This window comes from Paroedura picta, chromosome 7 (genome assembly GCF_049243985.1).
Source record: "Paroedura picta isolate Pp20150507F chromosome 7, Ppicta_v3.0, whole genome shotgun sequence".
NCBI lineage: Eukaryota > Metazoa > Chordata > Lepidosauria > Squamata > Gekkonidae > Paroedura > Paroedura picta.
Window position 1 is genome coordinate 35283205 of NC_135375.1, and position 17832 is coordinate 35301036.

Below are 17832 nucleotides of genomic sequence, written 5' to 3' on the forward strand. Positions count from 1 at the left end.
AGAAATTCAATTTCTGATTGAGTCCATTACGGCTAAATAGAAGTAATGATATTAACAGTAATGCCTTAAAAACGATGCCTCACAGATTTGTCAAACACAAGTGCTGTGTTGCACAGATAAGTGGCATATTATCTGCACTGGGTATTGGAGCCTGGAGAAATTTTTGCACATGTATCAATGTTTAGAGCTTACAATGAATCAAAAGATTAAAATAAGGTTTCAAAACAAAGATGTAAGACTGCCTTAGAATAAAAATAGAAGGTCCCCGCCCATACGAATTAGAACTGTTCAGGGCAGACAGGAATTTTTAATGTGCTAAACCCATTTTATTTTCTTGAAGTGTTAAGCTGCAGTATTTGTTTCTAATAGGGGAAAGGAAGATATTTAAGGTTTTATCAAACCTGGATTACAAACCCCTCTGCTCTTCTCCATGCCCCGAAGCTCACCCTGGTGCTCAGCCAAGCCAGGCCCTCTGCCACCCACAAAGTTAAAACAAAAATACTCACTTCGCTTTTTCAGCCACCACCAACACAGGTCGACTCAAAGTGAGAGAAGCCTCAACTGGCAAATATTTGAATGGCTGGGACCCCTCACCTTCCCATAAGGGGGAAATCTTAAATTTTTAAATTTAAAATATAATAAAAAATAAATCCCCCCCCCCACATCATGCAGTGCGCTAGTAGCCCAGTGCTTGAGAATCTCTAGTGTAGGCAGTATAAACATTGTAAAAAAAAAACTTAGAAAACTCTCTTCACACTCTCTTCACACATGCACAAGAGAAACATCTTTACATGAAGGTATTCACCAAGGAGAACTAATAAAAACACAAATACAATGCAATTTATACCTTACTGAAAAGACAAGATGAGTGCCTGTGTTATACAGATTTAATCTTCAATTCAAGCCAATTTCAATATTCTTTTTTAGAGTTGTATAAATGTCACTTTCATTGCATCACTTCCAGACTACATTCTGAAACCCTGCTCTAAAATGTATTCAATTGATGATGCACACTATAAAAAAATACTTCCATTAGAAAAATTATCTAAATAACTAGATACTGAAATCAATAGACTTAAACTGGAGTTACTTTGGACTATTATTGGCATATAAATTAAAGGGCAAGCACAAAACACAAACCACAGGTATACTCCCTGCATAGAAAACAAATCCTACCACATAAATTGCTGTCTTTTGATTATCTAATTGCCACATACAGTTGGAATCCAGGGATTCGTATAATTCAGCAGGAAGTGCATGGTTATTGATCAAACCTGTGACCTTTAAAAATTCTAAGAAAGGATCCATGCATCAAAGGCAAGATTTCGTTATTAAAGACACACTGTGCAACACCAGGCTATGTAACTGTTAAATTATAGTAAACCAGGGGACTGAAATGGCATAAATTATTAAAATTGTTGCCAGTACTTATTTGCACATAGAAAGCAAAAACTGAATGACAAACTGTATTGATGCTGGCGGAGCCACCAGATTCCAATCTATGCCCTATGCTTCATTGTGAAAGAAGGCCTAAGTTTACCATCGGTTCCAGTTCAGACATGTTTAACTAAAAAATGGGGATATGTTCTAGGAACAAAGTTTACCTCTTTAAGAACATCCAATTCACCACTAATATGCATGCATTTGCCAGTTTCATGAGAGCCTTGGAATATGCCATCCTTTAATACAGTGTCCCCAACCCCCGGTCCAGAGACCGGGACCGGTCCATGGATCAATTGGAACTGGACCGCAGCTCCTCCTCCTCTTCCTTCCTGGCTGCTGCCTCGGGGGCTGCCCTGCCACTCTGCCACCAGCTCACCTTTGGTGTTCTCCGGTGGCCGCCATGGCTGGGGCTCCCCCTCGGCGTGGCACTGCACATCTGCTGCTGGCAGCGCCCCCCAGCGGGCGGCGGGAAGTCAGTAGTGCTAGTGGGAAGGCTAGTGGAGCAGGGGCTCAGGCAGCTACGTCCCTCAGCAAAAGACTACCCCCCCCCCCCGGGCCTCAGTAAAATTGTCAAGCGTTGACCGGTCCCCAGTGATAAAAAGGTTGGGGACCACTGCTGTAATAAACCAGTTTTGTGCAATTGGACTTGGAAGACAGATTATGTTGGGTTTGCACAGAACTGTCTTGAAGACCTCCATTGAAAAACACAACTTATATAATCCAATCTAATGGATTGGTATAGTCTACAATCAAATTTTTGTCAACAAAAAACTTAGAAACCTTGAACAGTACGTGCCCATCATATTTAACTTAATTGATATATAAAAATGAGTGACTCACCTTCAGATTTTAGTTTTGTAAGAACAAAAATCAGGTAGTTGTTGAAGTCTGGATACTGATTGAGTTGTTCCAGTTTCTCAGGTAGAACATTCAGTTAAGGACAACATATTGTACAGCTGTGAAAAACTACAAGTTCTCATGCATACAGTTAGACCTAGATGCAATTATTTAAAAGATCTGAAGCCTAGCTACTTACACACCTTGTTAGGACCACAGAGGTGGAAGGTACATCCAGGATCATCTAGTCTAGCCCCCTGCACAATGAAGGAATTCACAACTACCTGCCTACCTACAGTGACTCCAATTTCATACCCAAATGATCCCCCCCCTGGATTCTGGAAATCTCCAGAATCCAGCCTGGCCTGGAGGAAATTCACCTACTATCCCACAATGGCAATTAGCAATTCCCTGGAAATGCAAGGAAGGGCCACAAGAGACAAACACTGGCACATCCCTTCCTGCCCACCCACTCACAATCTGCCTAAATTCATGAAATCAGAATTATGTACTCATTAACCAACTGCTAATAGCCAGTAGCATTTTCACTGCAACAGTCATAATTGGCATGATCTGAAATACAGCATCACATCATCTGAGAGATATGCATAGTTCTGCGTGTCTTTGGCTTTGAAGGGTCTCTCATACTCCACTGCTCTGTAGGTCTCTACTGGATTTACATGCAAATCCCATCTTCTCCACTATCCAGGAAGGGGACATTCATGGAACAGTCATCTTTATCATTTGTATTAAGAGTCAAAGCAAATGGAAACCAATCAATGAGGCAGGTTACTTATCTTTTTATTCAGGGTTCAATCTAGATTTTTCCTGCACTTAAAAATTACTGCAAGTATCTTGAAAGATGAATCTAACCTAAGTGGGATTTTACCAATGTATAACGCTGAAATCCTATTCACATATAAATCTCTATCTATATAAAAATATAGATAAATAGGATTTAGATATATATTTATACCCTATGCACATTTACTTCTATGTGAAGTCTCATAGGCTTGCGTTCTGAGATTACAAAGTAAATCAAAAAGGAAGCAGGAAACTTTTAATGACTGATGTAAAAGGATTTAAGCAAAATGCCTTGGTAAACAAAAAAAGTAAAATAAAATAAATTAATAAGTTAAAACAAATTAGTATGTACACGTCTAGGAACGGCTCTTGTAATTTTTCTAAGGTTCCCATGACACAAGGAACAGAGAATGCACAATGTTGCTGCATGAGTACTTCCCAGTTTCTTGCATTTAAAGTAATCTCTGGTTGTTTTTCTGGGCTTTACCATTCTCATTTGCACAGAATATTGAACGACTCACTTGAGTTTGCCTTTGCCACTGCAACAAGCTGTCATACGACCACGTCCACTTATTTCCCCCTATAGTATGCTTACTGGATGCTTTCTAATATGTATCAGAGACAGGAACCTCTCTCTACAGCAGGGGCAATCACTGAAATCTTTCCTGGCTCCTACCTAGTGTTTTTAGAAAGTGGGCAGGGTCAGATGGGACTTTTGCCCAGCATGGCTTCTGATTGGCCACTGGAGATCTTACAGGCTGTACAGATCTTTAAAAAATACTGGTTTGGGCAGCAGCTGCTGCTCTGACACAAAGATCTTGATTGCTTTACTGAAGGTATGTGCATATGCAAGAAAACATTTTTAAGCAATATGTTTATTTTAAAGGGCATCCTGTTAAACAGAAATCTAACCTGAAATGTTAAGAATTATACCTAAGCTCACTTCCTGACATCATGCAATTGGCTCTACCTCCTGTAACAGCCATTTTGTGATTGCACCTACCTCCCCGTGCCAGAATTCAAAGACATCCACCAGCACAAAAATGTTGGGGACCTCTGTTCTAAATGCTAATGACAGGAAGAAGACAGAAAATGCATTTGCTTCAGCAATGGATGCTATAATAAATGTGAAGCTTCCCTTTGACTTGTTATGAAAGAATACAATATACATTTTTGTGCCTGTGGATGTAATTCATATTGAATTTTAACTCATGTAATCCCACTTTGGAAGCTACTATAACTTGCCTGTAACAAGCCCAGTAAGTGTGTGTGTGTGGGGGGGGGGGATTAGATAGGCTTTTGTGTCCTACTCAGATCTGTTTTAGCAAAAGGTAGGAAGCCCTGAAGACCAAACGTGCATCCCATCTGAACCCAGCAGACCAACAAGGGCCTTTCTACATTCAGTGAACAAAAAGTGAGCAGGGAAAGTAAAAATAGAGAATTATTTCAGCCATCTACAAGTATTTTGGAAAAAGAAACTGTTCCTCCACTCTATTTAGTAAAAAATATTATTTTTAAAAAAGGAGAAAATAATCCACGAAGTTAATAATAGAATAATGATAGAAAACAAGATCAGCATATAATTATTTCAGGTTTACTTTTCTGTTGTTGTTTAAAGAACTCAGAATCTTTTACAATACCAAAATAGTAAATTATGGTCCCAGGTACCTCACAAGACCCAGAAGTTTGCTACATTTCTACTATTAGCTTAATGTTCTCAATAAGCATAAGAATCTCAATAGGGAACAGCAGATAGTTGCCAAGAAAGGAACAAGCTCCTCACTGATCCCTTGTATTTATGTCATGACCTGGTCAGTATAAGAGTGCTAATTTAACTATATCCTATTCAGTCAGCCCAACAGAGCCCTGTGCCCCATCAGGTGTTGGTTCTCAACTGACAAGCAGCCTCCTACCTTTATTGCACCTGGCAAATATTTCTACACTTATGAAGACTTAGAATCCTATGCATTCGAAGCCCCCCAAGGCCTAGGGAGTAAACAAGGACAAATATATGTAACTCCAGCATGTCTCAGCCAAGCCATCCACCTTTTAAATTAAATATTTTGGTACCCCTTTTCCATAGCATTTGCCACTCCATTTTACAGCCAGTTTAGGCCTTACTTCCCAACTTCTATCTTGAGTTTACTGGAGATTCTAAGAAGTAATCTGCATTAGCCATACCAAAAGACTACCATCCTTTTTCCATACTAAAAGCTATGCTGCTTCTTTTTGAAGTATCTATTGCCTAACCTACAGGTAACCATTCAAACAGCTAAAAACCTTAGGCAGTACTGGCACTGTATCTGGGGAGAGCTTTTTATTCGTGCTTCTGGTTCACAGACCCACATTCCAGATTGGGAGGGAGACAAAGAACAGATTATGTTGGATCCTATTTTTTGAATTTCACAGCCACAAACACATGTTCATTGTAATATCATCAATGCAAGTATATAAACCTGAAAAAAACTAAATAGAGAAAGCACTTTTTAAGGCAGCTCTGAGAACCTGGGAGCATTACAACACATGTATCCAGGAGCCATTTTTCCCAGTAGCTTTCAAGGAGACCCCATAAGACAATAGGAGTACTTCACAATGCATCAAACAGACAAACTAAAAACAGAAAATTCACTCCTGTCTCTCCCCACCCCCTTATTCGTCCACCAACAACCACAAAACACAGCACTTGATTATCTGTTGCTTCATCTGTAAAATCGTAACCCAGCGACTAATTGCACCAAGAACGGCCGCACAACTACCCTCAGCCGCCGGCTCCTGCCTCTGCACATGTCTACTGAAGGCGGCCCGTCAGATTTCCACAAAAACGCCTCGCGGGGGGGGGGGTGTTCTTTCGGGGCGGGGGAGACGATGGCGTTTGATTCCGGCCAGCAGGGATCCACGAGAGGAAGGTGGAGCCCCGCGGCTCTTTCAGACTGGGCGCTGGCACAGGCCCAGCGATGGGGGGAGAGAGAGAGAGGGCGGCAGAGAGAACCTGGGAAAGTGGCCGATACCGGAGCTGCCAAGCCTTCAAAAAATAAGGGGGGGGGGACCCAGAGCTTGGCTCCAGGCGCGCAACAGGTGCGGGGACGGCTCGGGCGTCTGGGGGAGGGGCGCTACCGCCCCCGGGCTCCCTCCGCGGTTCAAAGCCCGCGCCACCGCCGGGAGGAGGCCGGGCCGGGCCTACACCGCCCCCGGCCACCCTAGGGAGGCGGCCCGCGGCCGCGCCACTACTCCCAGACAGACGCCGAGCCCGCCTCGCCCAGCGGCATCCTTCGCTGCCGCCTCAGGCTGCGCGCGACCCGGGGCGTGTGTGTGTGCGCGTGCGGGGCCTGTGCGAGCACACCGCTGGGGCTCCGGGTCAGCGAGGCCGCTGGGCCTCTCCGCGGCCGCCCTCCCGCCCGCCCGCCTCCGCCGCCTCCCTCTGTCCCTCTTCTCCCCGCCGGAGGATACTTGTTGCACGGCTCTCTGCGTGGTGGTGTCCGGGGACTGAGACTCCTTGAGCAGCTGCAGGATCTGCTGGAGCCCCTGCTCGTCGGGTTTCCACTCGTACTCCATCTTGGCGCTCTGCAAAGACAACAGGCGGCCGCCTCCGTTAGTAGACGCGGCAGCGGCGGCAGCAGCACTAGGCCTCAGCTGGGAGGGCAGCGCGCCGCCCGCCCGCCCGTCTGCCTCGGCCCACTTCCTCCCCACACGCGCCCCGCCGGCCGGCCTCCCCCCCCCCTCCGGGTTGCCCCCGGGCCCCACCGGCCCAGCCGCGCCACACGCAGACCTGCTGCTGCTCCTAGTCTCAGCCCCGGCTACCGCCTACTACGCGCTGCGCGGAGCCGACTGAGTCACCGAGGCGAATTTGCAATCTGGTTCGGAGAACCCGGCCGCCCCGCGTCCCCCCGGGTCCTAGCGCCTCGCAGCCTCGGCGGACGGACAAGCAGCAAACCCGGAGAGGAGAGTCTCTTCGACACTCCGGCTCCTCAAGGGACCGTCTGGCGAAGTAGCCCCACGCGACGCGCCTCGCTCCAAACAGCCAAGTGCCTGTGGCCTCTTCCCCATCACAGTTCGCCGAGTGGTCCCTTGTTCGGGTAGGGCGAAGTTTCTTCCCTGCACCCCAAATATGAGAACCCGCTTTCCTCTTTGTGCAAGAGAAAAACGGCACTGCCACCACTTTGTCCCAACCATGGGGGCTATTAAACCGTGGGTGTGTGTGTGTAGGGGGGATACTCTGACACCTAAAAAAGGTGAGCTAGTCCACCAGTGGTGTGATCCTATGCATTCGAAGCCCCAAGAGACTGCACACACAGTAACACTTGTTGCTATTGGGACCTAATCCTAATAACCTTCTTGGTGAGCATTTCAGCCCAGCAGCTGCTCACATTAAATTGCAGACACTTATATGTATTTGGAGGGGATATTTCTACATTTACTCTGTCAGATGATTGCAGATGGAAGCGAGAGTAAATGACCACAGGGTAAAGGCCCACAACAAAATTAGTCACATTTACTTTGAAAGATGTTCAGCAAAAATAAAATATTTTAAATGAAAGAATATGATAAATCTCCACCACAAAAAGGCCTCTGAAGTAGAGAGGGCTTTCATTTAAGATTAGGGCAAGCATTTCATCTCCTGCATCATAATCCATCCATGGGTATTGCACAATTCTAATAGCTGCACACTTTTCCATGCTCAGGATCTTGGTGGGAAGATACAGATTCCTTGGTGCACCAATCCCTCCCTCCTCAGCACCAACTATCCTGTACATAAGTCTCCAGGGATGTTTTAATGTTAAAGCTTTTCTCATATAGTCCACATCAGGAAACCAGAGATATGACAGCAGCACATGTTTTACCCTTTAAAACATTCTAGTGAGCCACTGCAGCAACAGATCAACTTACTCTAAGGTGATGTTGTGCAACACTCTGAACTTGAATATCCGTCATTACATCAGCACTACAGACAGACAATAACCAAACGGAATAATGTGTTCCGGAAGAATAAATTGGTTTAAATTGTAGGCAGCAGAACTTTCAAAACCATCTGATTGTAACAAAGTGAACCAAATGGAAAAACAAGGTTTTAAAAAATGCTTCAGCGAAAACAGTGTTACAATGCCATTTAATGTGAACCACATAAAATCACAGATCCTGTAAGAAGCAATTAGGATTTTGCTCTTTTTACAAAAGTTTGTGTGACAACAAAATATTTCCATATATTGCTCAGTGTCTGGCTCTGCTATGCTTGCCAGGTCCCTCCTGGTTGCTGGCAGGGGATGGGAAGTATGGTTGCCAGATCTAGGCAGGAAAACTGGAGATTTGAGGATGGAGACAGGGAGGCAAAGGGATCTCAGTAGAGTACAATGCCATAGAGACTGTCCTTCCAAGAATTCATTTTCTGTGGGGGAACTGATCTCTGTAGAAGAGAAAGAGTTGGTCCTTATATGCCACGCTTATTTACCAGAAGGAGTCTCAAGGCAGCTTACAATCGCTTCCCTTTCCTCTCCCCACAACAGACACCCTGTGACAGAGGTGAGGCCGAGAGAGCCCTGCTCAGTTAGAACAGCTTTATTAGTGCTATGGCGAGCCCAAGGTCACCCAGCTGGCTGCATGTGGGGGAGTGGGGAATCAAACCCAGATTGCCAGATTAGATGTTGGCATTCCTAACCTCTCAGGGGTAGTCAAACTGCGGCCCTCCAGATGTCCATGGACTACAATTCCCAGGAGCCCCCTGCCAGCATTCGCTGGCAGGGAGCTCCTGGGAATTGTAGTCCATGGACATCTGGAGGGCCGCAGTTTGACTATCCCTGCTCTATACCAAGCTGACTGGAGATCTGTAATTCCAGGGGATCCCCAGGTCCCACCTTGAGGTTGCAATTCCTAGGTTATGCTTGCTGACCACATTCCCCACAGTTTTCAAAAGCTTATAAACAATGTTCAGATCCTGCTACAGCAGCCAAGAGAGTTCTGGATGCTATTACATATAAAAATAACAATCACTCCATTCCACCTTTTAATATTTATTAATAAAACCGCCAACTTAATCTTGTGAGCAAATTCAACATGTTTATTCATTAATATATGTTGATGTGCAGATGGAACTACACTTGTAAAGTATTCCGAAGCACATCAGAAGAACTTAAGTCTGGATAATACAGAAAGCATCTCAAAGTAAAGAAACTCTGCCACTTTATGTATTTAATTTATATATCACCCCTCACTATCACATCTTAGGGCAGTTTTACACAAACTAGCAAATTACTATAGGCCAGGGTCTCCAATATGGGTGCTATGAAACCTTGCCTGACACCAGATGGGGCTTCTGCCCTGCAGAAAGGGCAGACTGACTGGGCAGAGTTTTTAAAAAATGTTGCTTTGGCAGCAGGTGCTACAACAGCACAAGTATCTTCACTGGGTGACTGAAAGTAAGATAAAGACAGCCATTCTATGGCTGGCTCCACCTCCTGAGTCAGCCATTTTGTCACTATGCAAAACCATGCTATGTCAGAATGTGAGAAAGTGACTACCCTGCTGGATCAGGGGAATGCTGTAGACATAGTTTATCTGGATTTCAGTAAAGCTTTTGAGAAGGTTCCACATGATATTCTTGTTGACAAGCTGGTAAAATGCGGTATGTATCCTAATTCTGTCAGGTGGATCAATAACTGGTTGACTGGTCGTACCCAAAGGGTTCTTGTTAATGGTTCAGCGTCTACTTGGAGAAGAGTAACAAGTGGAGTGCCCCTGGGATCTATCCTGGGGCCTGTGTTGTTCAACATATTTATAAATTATTTGGGTGAGGGATTAGAGGGGATACTTATTAAATTTGGAGATGATACTAAACTGGGAGGGGTAGCAAACACAACAGAAGACAGAATCAGAATTCAGGATGATCATGATAGGCTTGAGAACTGGTCTAAACTGAATAAAATGAATTTCAATAGGGACAAATGTAAAATTCTGCATTTAGATAGGAAAAACCATATACAACAATATAGGATGGGGGAGACTTGTCTTTATCACTGGTATGTGCGAGAACCATCTAGCAGTCTTAGTAGACCATACATTGAACATGCGTCAGCAGTGTGACTCAGTGGCTAAAAAGGCGAATGGGATTTGGGGCTGTATCAAACGGAGTATCGTGTCCAGATCACGGGATGATGGTACCGCTTTACTCAGTTCTGGTTCGGCCTCACTTGGCGTACTGTGTTCAGTTTTGGGCACCACAGTTGAAGAGGAATGTAAACAAACTGGAGGGTGTCCAGAGGAGGGCAACAAAGATGGTGAGGGGTTTTTGGAGACCAAGATGTATGAGGGAAGGTTGGGGGGGCTTGGTCTGTTTAGCATGGGGAGGCGACGACTGAGAGGGGATCTTATAGCCATCTTCAAGTATTTAAAAGGCTGCCATATAGAGGATGGAGCAGAGTTGTTCTCTCTTGCCCCGGAGAGATGGACCAGATCCAATGGGATGAAATTAATTCAAAAGAAATTCTGTGTAAACATCTGGGAGAAGTTCCTGATGGTTAGAGCGGTTTCTTAGTGGAACAGGCTTCCTCGGTGGGGGCTCCATCTTTGGAAATGTTTAGGCAGAGGCTGTATAGCCATCTGACAGAGAGGTTGATTCTGTGAAGATTCACGGGGCTGGCAGGTTACAGTGGATGAGCGATAGGGTTGTGAGTGTCCTGCATAGTGCAGGGGGTTGGACTAGATGTCCCAGGAAGTCCCTTCTGATTCTATGATTCTAATACCAAAGTTGCCAATAGGTTGGGGAACCTAGCTACAGGGAATGCAATTTTTAGCATTATCTTTCATACTAGAAATAAAGCCCATTTTATTTTTTAATAAAATGGGCGCTAGGAGCCGGTCTTCTCTCGGCCCTGGGAGCGGCCTCGCCATGGTGAGGCCGCTCCCGGGGCGAGAGAAGGCCGGCTGCCGCCCCCCACCCTTCCCGAAGCCCAAATCGGCATTCTCTCACACCCCCACCCTCCCTGAAGCCCAAATCGCCCCCACCCTCCCAAATCGCCCCCCACCCTCCCAACGCCCCCCCACCCTCCCAAATCGACGTTCTCTTGCCCCCAGGAGCGGCCTCGCCACTCCCGGGGGTGAGAGAAGGCCGGCTGCCGCCCCCCCACCCTCCCCGAAGCCCAAATCGGCGTTCTCTTGCCCCCGGGAGTGGCCTCGCCGTGGCGAGGCCGCTCCCAGGGGCGAGAGAAGGCCGGCTGCCGCCCCCCCACCCTGGCCGAAGACGGAAGTAGGCCGCGCGGCCCCCTCCCCACCGGTGGCTCTCCACCGCGGCGAGGCCACTCCAGCGGCCGGGAGAAGGCGGCGTGGCCCCCCAGAAGACTCACCGCATCGGCTAGCAGTCCAGTCTATGCGGTGATTCCCTGGCCGGGCGAAGCAGCCAATAGGGAGCTGCGCTTCGCGCGGCTCCCCATTGGCTGCTTGGGCCAGGATGGACACTTGGAGGGGCCGATCAGGAGCCGCTTCGCAGCTCCTGATTGGCCCCTCCGAGTTTTTATCTCGGACAGGGCCCGCCCTAACTACTCCCAGACAGCCCTTACTCTTTTGTTCAGTCAGCAGTGTGCCGCGCCGCGGGGCTATTTAAAGATATGATTGTATATTTAACATGATTTGAACAGACAATAGGGCTTAGCGCTTATAGCTAATTCAAGTTCATATCTTAGAACTAACATTTATCTAATAAATCAAGCAGCCCCATTATTTCTGCATATGGCAGAGTCAAATATGTATTTAAAAATCTACAAGAAAAAGATAATCTCTTCCTTCTCTCATTCTCAGTTACTACAACTGTGCCTGTTCTACACAGGAGGAAAATAAGATTTCATTTTGTCTGATGGTGGAGAGTGGGAAAGATTTCTTTCAACAGTGGAAATATGTAGTTCAAACAATGCACTGTATATTTCCAATGATAAAATGAAAATAACAAATGCCAAATTTCCAATAATTAATACATTACTAATGTGGTAAAGTAAAATAAGTCAGGATTAGCAGTACTGACAGAAAGGCTTCGTATTTTATTTAGAAACACATTTCCTAATTTATATTCTTTGCATGCTGACAAGCAGTTTTACTTTAATGAAATATTTGAATAACTTTGTTTTAATCAACTAGACTTTGCTTTCTGCTGCATGATGTGACTGAAGTACAAATGAAAACCAACTGATTTTTAAAATATACACCAGCCCTAGTAGAGGGACTACTTGTACTGGCTTTAGGGGTTATAGACAACCCCAGCCACCTTTTAAAAACATTTTTGTTTTGGTAACCTGCACAAAACAAGTGCTTAGTAAAGCAGCCATCAGAGTTCCTTCACCATGCCATGCCATGAGGGATGTCATGCCCAGACATTTTTAAAAACACAATTTGCAGTGGCATGATCAGTCAGGAATTGGTTGCATGCTAGCACACTCAAGACGGCCACTATATACATGCTTCTAGGTTCACAAAAGTACTAATTCCATAGGAAGGCCAAAAATATGTGAATTGGCCTCCATCCAATTGGAAGAAAACATAAGACTCAAAAATCTTCAGCAAAATGCACATGCCAGTTTCTTATGTTTAGAGTAACTTGATAACTGCAGCAATAGAAATGGGGCGGGGTGAACATCTCTTTCTTCTCCACTTTACTTTGACAGCAACATCACATCTGACATATTAGCCCCTCTAACAGCTAAGACTTCCTGTCAGCCATACACAAAGATAGGTCAGACTTATCAAATTGATTGGCACTTCTGTAGAGCTAAAAAACAGAAAATCATGAAATACTTTATTGTGTTCATAAAGTAGCCTCTCCTCTTCAAAATAAATAGTGCCTGAAGTACATTGAGAACATGTAAGTCTCTGAGGGTAAAAACTGTTTGCCAGAGCTACTTCTGCCCACTGGCTGGTCACTGACAAACATGTGTTTTATCTGCCCTTTTTATGTTGCTTTTCAGTCAGGCTATTTGACCAACTCTTGTCTTCTCTTAAGATCAGGATGGCTAGTAGGCAACCCTGTGGTAGAAAAAGAGGCCACGAGTGGGATCTGGATGGCAGGCAGCCCAGGAGGCTGTTCCATTCATTCTCCCACATTTAGGACCAGATAAAACTATAGCATTGGATAAAGGAATTCCTTTAGTGGGACTTCATATATTCATTTAAAAGCACACAACAATTATCCCTTGGGAAAAGTCCAGGGATTTCGTTCCTGTTGTCTCTGAAAATCATAAGTCATAAGCAGCATGACATTACAATGAGTTTTATCTGAAAAAAACTTCAGGTTAGGAGTGAGTGTAGGGCAATTCTGGATTAAGGTTTTGTGCGTAAAGGATTGGGAAGCTGCTTGTGATCTATAAATATGCTATGAGATAGAAGTATCAGTGGAAGAACTGCTTCAGCTTCCAGAGAAAACAGACAGGATTACACTGCATGTCACCGCCTAACGGAAGATAGCCAAAATGTAACAGAAGCACAATTCTACTTTGCAACAGAAATGTCACCTGTGAGATTCTGATTTCTTTTTATATACATTTGTGTCCCCCTTCAAAAACAGCCTGATATGAAATTGGCTCATGCTGCAGGGATAATTCAACTGCCTACTAATACAGCAAACCCTATTATTCCACAGATTGAATAAGAACCCAACAAGTGGGTTGTCCTGAAGCAACACTTTGGGACTGCAGTTAAAATATGAGCCTGTTAATAACAGGTGTTTGAATCAATCAAAAACATAATGGATATGCCTTCTCTGGTAAGGAGATGCATGTTAGATAAAAAAGCAGTAGTAGGCTGCTTTTTTATCTAACGAATAATTGAAAGCATTTAATTGGGGCAGTTTCAGGTGATTTACCTGAAGTACTTTCAAGCTAAACAGCCAAAGAACACCTGTTCTCATATCAACAACACACTGCATCAGTAACTCTCTTTGCACATAAGCCTGTAAAGCTGCTGAAATGTATGGAACTTGAAAAAGGAGAACACTGAACTGTTCATAGAGTTTGCGTGATATAGTGCTTATAGTGTCAGGTAGAACAAGAGAAACTCAGATTCAAATCCCTATGCTACTAAAATGCTCACTAAGACCGTTTATGCACTGGGAACTTCACTGCCCCAGCTTCCATGCAGGAACACAAATCGGGGGCGGATGAGGTGTACCGGGCCAAATGCTTCCCCATGTGAGTACAGGAAGAGGTGGGGCAACCTGCCACGACTAAAACTCCAGCCTGCAGCCTGGCATGAAACCTCCAGTGCATAAACAGTCTAACAAGTGAGTATAGTTCAATCTGATCTACAGCACAAGGTTGTTGTAAGAATAAAGGGGAGGGAGTAGCTTATATTTTATATAAAATATATATAAGCTCGCTAGTGATGGGAAAGATACTCTGTATCCATTTTTTTCTGCCTCCCAGAATCAAAGCTTCAACTTTCTGTACCTTCCTCTCCCCCCCCCCCAGGTTATTTAACCCTTGCTCCTAAACATGCTCTCTGATGTCTAAGAATTAAAATCCCATCCCTAGTTTCTTCAAATATCTTTCAGAGAATCTCAGGCTGTACTGCTAGACATACTTACCTAGGAGTAATTCCCAGTGAAGAGATTTCTGAATAAACATGCATGGGATTGTGATATATTGCATTTTTCACCTGCATCTGCATGGATATTTGCATATTATCTCATGCAGATGTTTCAGAAATTCCATGAAGTGACTACAAGCAGCACATACCTAAGCAAGCATATGCAAAAAGAAGTTCAACTTTCAATGGGACTGAAAAATTTTATGATTGCAGTTTATTGATGCGATCCTATGCGCAGTTAACTTAAAATGTCACATCGAATAAAGCGAGACTTCTCTCCGAGAAAACGATTCCATATAATATTGCATAGTGTTAGCCCAAAGAAACAGAATGCCAGAGACAAATTAATTTCTGTGTGAAATCTGTCTATGCAATACTAGCTGTTTTCTGAATTACAGGCTACTGCAAAATCCTATTAATAAACATTTTGTCAGAGTATTTGGTTAGCTGTATTTTTTATAGAAATAATGGCAAACTATCCAATGACAATCATGGCCTTTTGAGGAGAAAATAAAACCCTAGTTAAATAAGAAAAAGTGAAAGATTTTTCAACCCTGGTTTTATATGACTAGGGGCAAAACCCGTTGTCTCCAAGAATACAACGGGCGCTAGAGCTTGGCAGTGGGAAGAGGAAGGGGAGGAGTTGTCCAGTCTGTAAGGGCATGGGGTTGAATGTGTGTGTTGTGTGGGAGATTGTGATGGCATGGTGGCAAAGACACATGGCTTGGCTGTGTCTAACCTCCGGGCAGAGCAGTATTTTAAGTGAGAAGGGACTTTTCTGTGCCCCCCCCCCTCAGGCAACTGTTTGGCAGAAGGGGAAAGTCCCCCCCCTCAAAAGGAAGGCCCTCAGGTTCCCCTGCGTGGCTCTTGGAAAGGCCTCCTTTCCTCAGTCAGGGCCTGTCAGAGGCTCCTTTGCAGCAGGCCTGAAGGGGGGGGGAGCACTCTGCAGCCTCCTGCCAGCTCTGCCAGGGTTCTGAGGCATTTTACAGTTGGACATGACAGTTAGGACAGCCTTGGGGCAAAAAGGGCTGGCACAGCCTGTTTTCTCATCCCCCTTGGCAGCCCTGCTGACCTCCTCTCCCTGCGGTGGTCAGGAGCAGACTGGCAGCCAGACTGGGTGGGTGAATAGGGGCCAATAGGAAGGCGCTTAGCACGCCTCCCCATTGGCTGCTTGGCCCTGGATGGACATTCGGAGGGCCCAATCAGGAGCCGCTTCACAGCTTCTGATTGGGCCCTCTGAGTTTTTATCTTGGACAGGGCCCGCCCTAACTCCTCCCCAGGTGGCCTTACCCTTTTATTTAACCGCAGGAGCGGTTAAAGATTATCATGGTGTCAGGTGTGTCAGTAACATTTTAGGCAAATTCCATCGACCCAATCCAGGGATCAACGGTACACTGCTAGCAACTTGCAAGCCTACTACTGCTCACAGAAAACTCTCCCACACCCAGAAGCAAATGGCTGACACTCAGTTAATCACCCATTGAAGGATGGGCAAAAATGAATACCTAGAATCAGCCCTTCAGGTCTGAACAAGGCAATTAGTACTGTGAAAGCTGACTGGCAGCATGCCACAATCCCTTCACATCACAATCAGTTTTCTCCCAATTTAGCATGTATATATGTATATGTATATATGCCGTAAGAAAGAGAAAGGGGAACACACACATCAAATGGCGGAAGAAGAAGGGGTCATGTGAATCTTTTTCAAATGAAACATATTATTCTTTGTCTAAATAAATATCCAGCAGCTTTGGCTTTAATTAATACCTTTTTTTTTTGCTACCAAGAAAATCACCTGAGGCAATGCAGGATATGAATTAATAAACTATTTTATTATTGATAAACTGCTGAAGAAGTTTGAGATTAGGATATACGATCATGATTAGAACAATAGTAATGTTATCAGTTGGGGAAATCATTGTAAATTAACAGACTTTTCACATCTGATCTATGAAACTGCCATGGAATATTATTAAGAAGGAGGAGAGGAGATTAGCTGCAGTGTTGAAAGCACACGTGCATAAAGTCCACAAATAGATCTCATCCAAGACGACTATGGATGCTGTCCCAATATGCAGTTGTCCCTAAAAACACACAATAACAAGTGAAGGAAATGGCTTACTGCACATAGCAACATAAAGCACATGCCAATATTACAGGGGTTTCGAGATACAATAGCACCATCCCAAAACCCACCATCAAGTCCCAGACCAGCACATATCAAAGATACACTACCAGAAATGCAGCTATGCCAGTGCCTGGCCTTCTGGTATCATGCCTATGTATCTCCAGCAGCAGCACAGAACCAAGTGAAATCAGGGGCATGGTATGGCAGGTCATCATCGGCATCCTAATCCATTCTTGCTCTAGCCACGCCTCCACTGCTGGTACACCTTACCCCAGAAAGAACCCCAGTATAACTTTAAACATCCCCACAGAACACTCACACAGGTTGGGGGAAAAACAGCTCTCTTAGCACACAGGGAGGAGGGCATTGGCAATCCCACTGAAAGATCGTTTTGCACAGATCGTTCTGCTTGCTCCTTGGCTGTCTATTGAAATAATGCAACATGTTGCTTATTCTGCTTATGTCAGAACCCTTACAGCAGTCTCCCTTTGTGGACACCAATATCCACTGACAGCTTCCTTTTCTCTAGTGAGTGGTACAAGGACAATGCACTCCAGATGAATAAGCCTGAGAGATAGATCCCCTGTCCTCAGGCTGTAAATCAGAACTGCTTCCCTTGACCTATGTGCTTACTCTGTGTAATACCTTGGCAACCACTCTCCCAGCAGTTGTTAGTAGCATGTACAATGCAAGGTAAGGGCTTGCAGATATGCTGGCAACATGTCACCATGCTGTTAGCATTACTATGATTAGAAGAAAAGTTGGTTCTTATATGCCGCTTTTCTCTACGTGAAGGAGCATTGAAGTGGCTTACAGTTGGCTTCCCTTCCCTCTCCCCACAACTGACACCCTGTGAGGGAGGTGAGGCTGAGAGAGTCCTGATATTACTGCTCGGCCAGAACAATTTTATCAGTGCTGTGGTAAGCCCAAGGTCACCTAGTTGGCTGTATGTGGGAGAGTGCGGAATCAAACCTGCCTCGCCAGTTTAGAAATCTGCACTCCTAACCACTACACCAAGATGGCTTTCAGAAGTACAGAAAGGGTGATCTTTACATGCAATGCAACCT

General features: G+C 44.9%; 1 protein-coding gene across 2 annotated transcripts in view; it reads right to left on the bottom strand.

The window, feature by feature from the left end:
* Positions 1–7084, bottom strand: part of TNPO1 (transportin 1) — a 56729-nt gene extending 49645 nt beyond the window's left edge. For both annotated transcript variants that reach the window (XR_013233074.1, XM_077347433.1), the window contains exons 1-3: positions 6851–7084; positions 6532–6645; positions 2284–2359 (exon numbers count right to left, since the gene is read on the bottom strand). Coding sequence is in view for 1 of the 2 variants with exons in the window: in XM_077347433.1 (XP_077203548.1) it covers positions 2284–2359; positions 6532–6636 (181 nt within the window). In the remaining variant the exon portion in view is untranslated. The remainder of the gene's footprint in view (positions 1–2283; positions 2360–6531; positions 6646–6850) is intronic.
* Positions 7085–17832: the final 10748 nt, after the last annotated feature.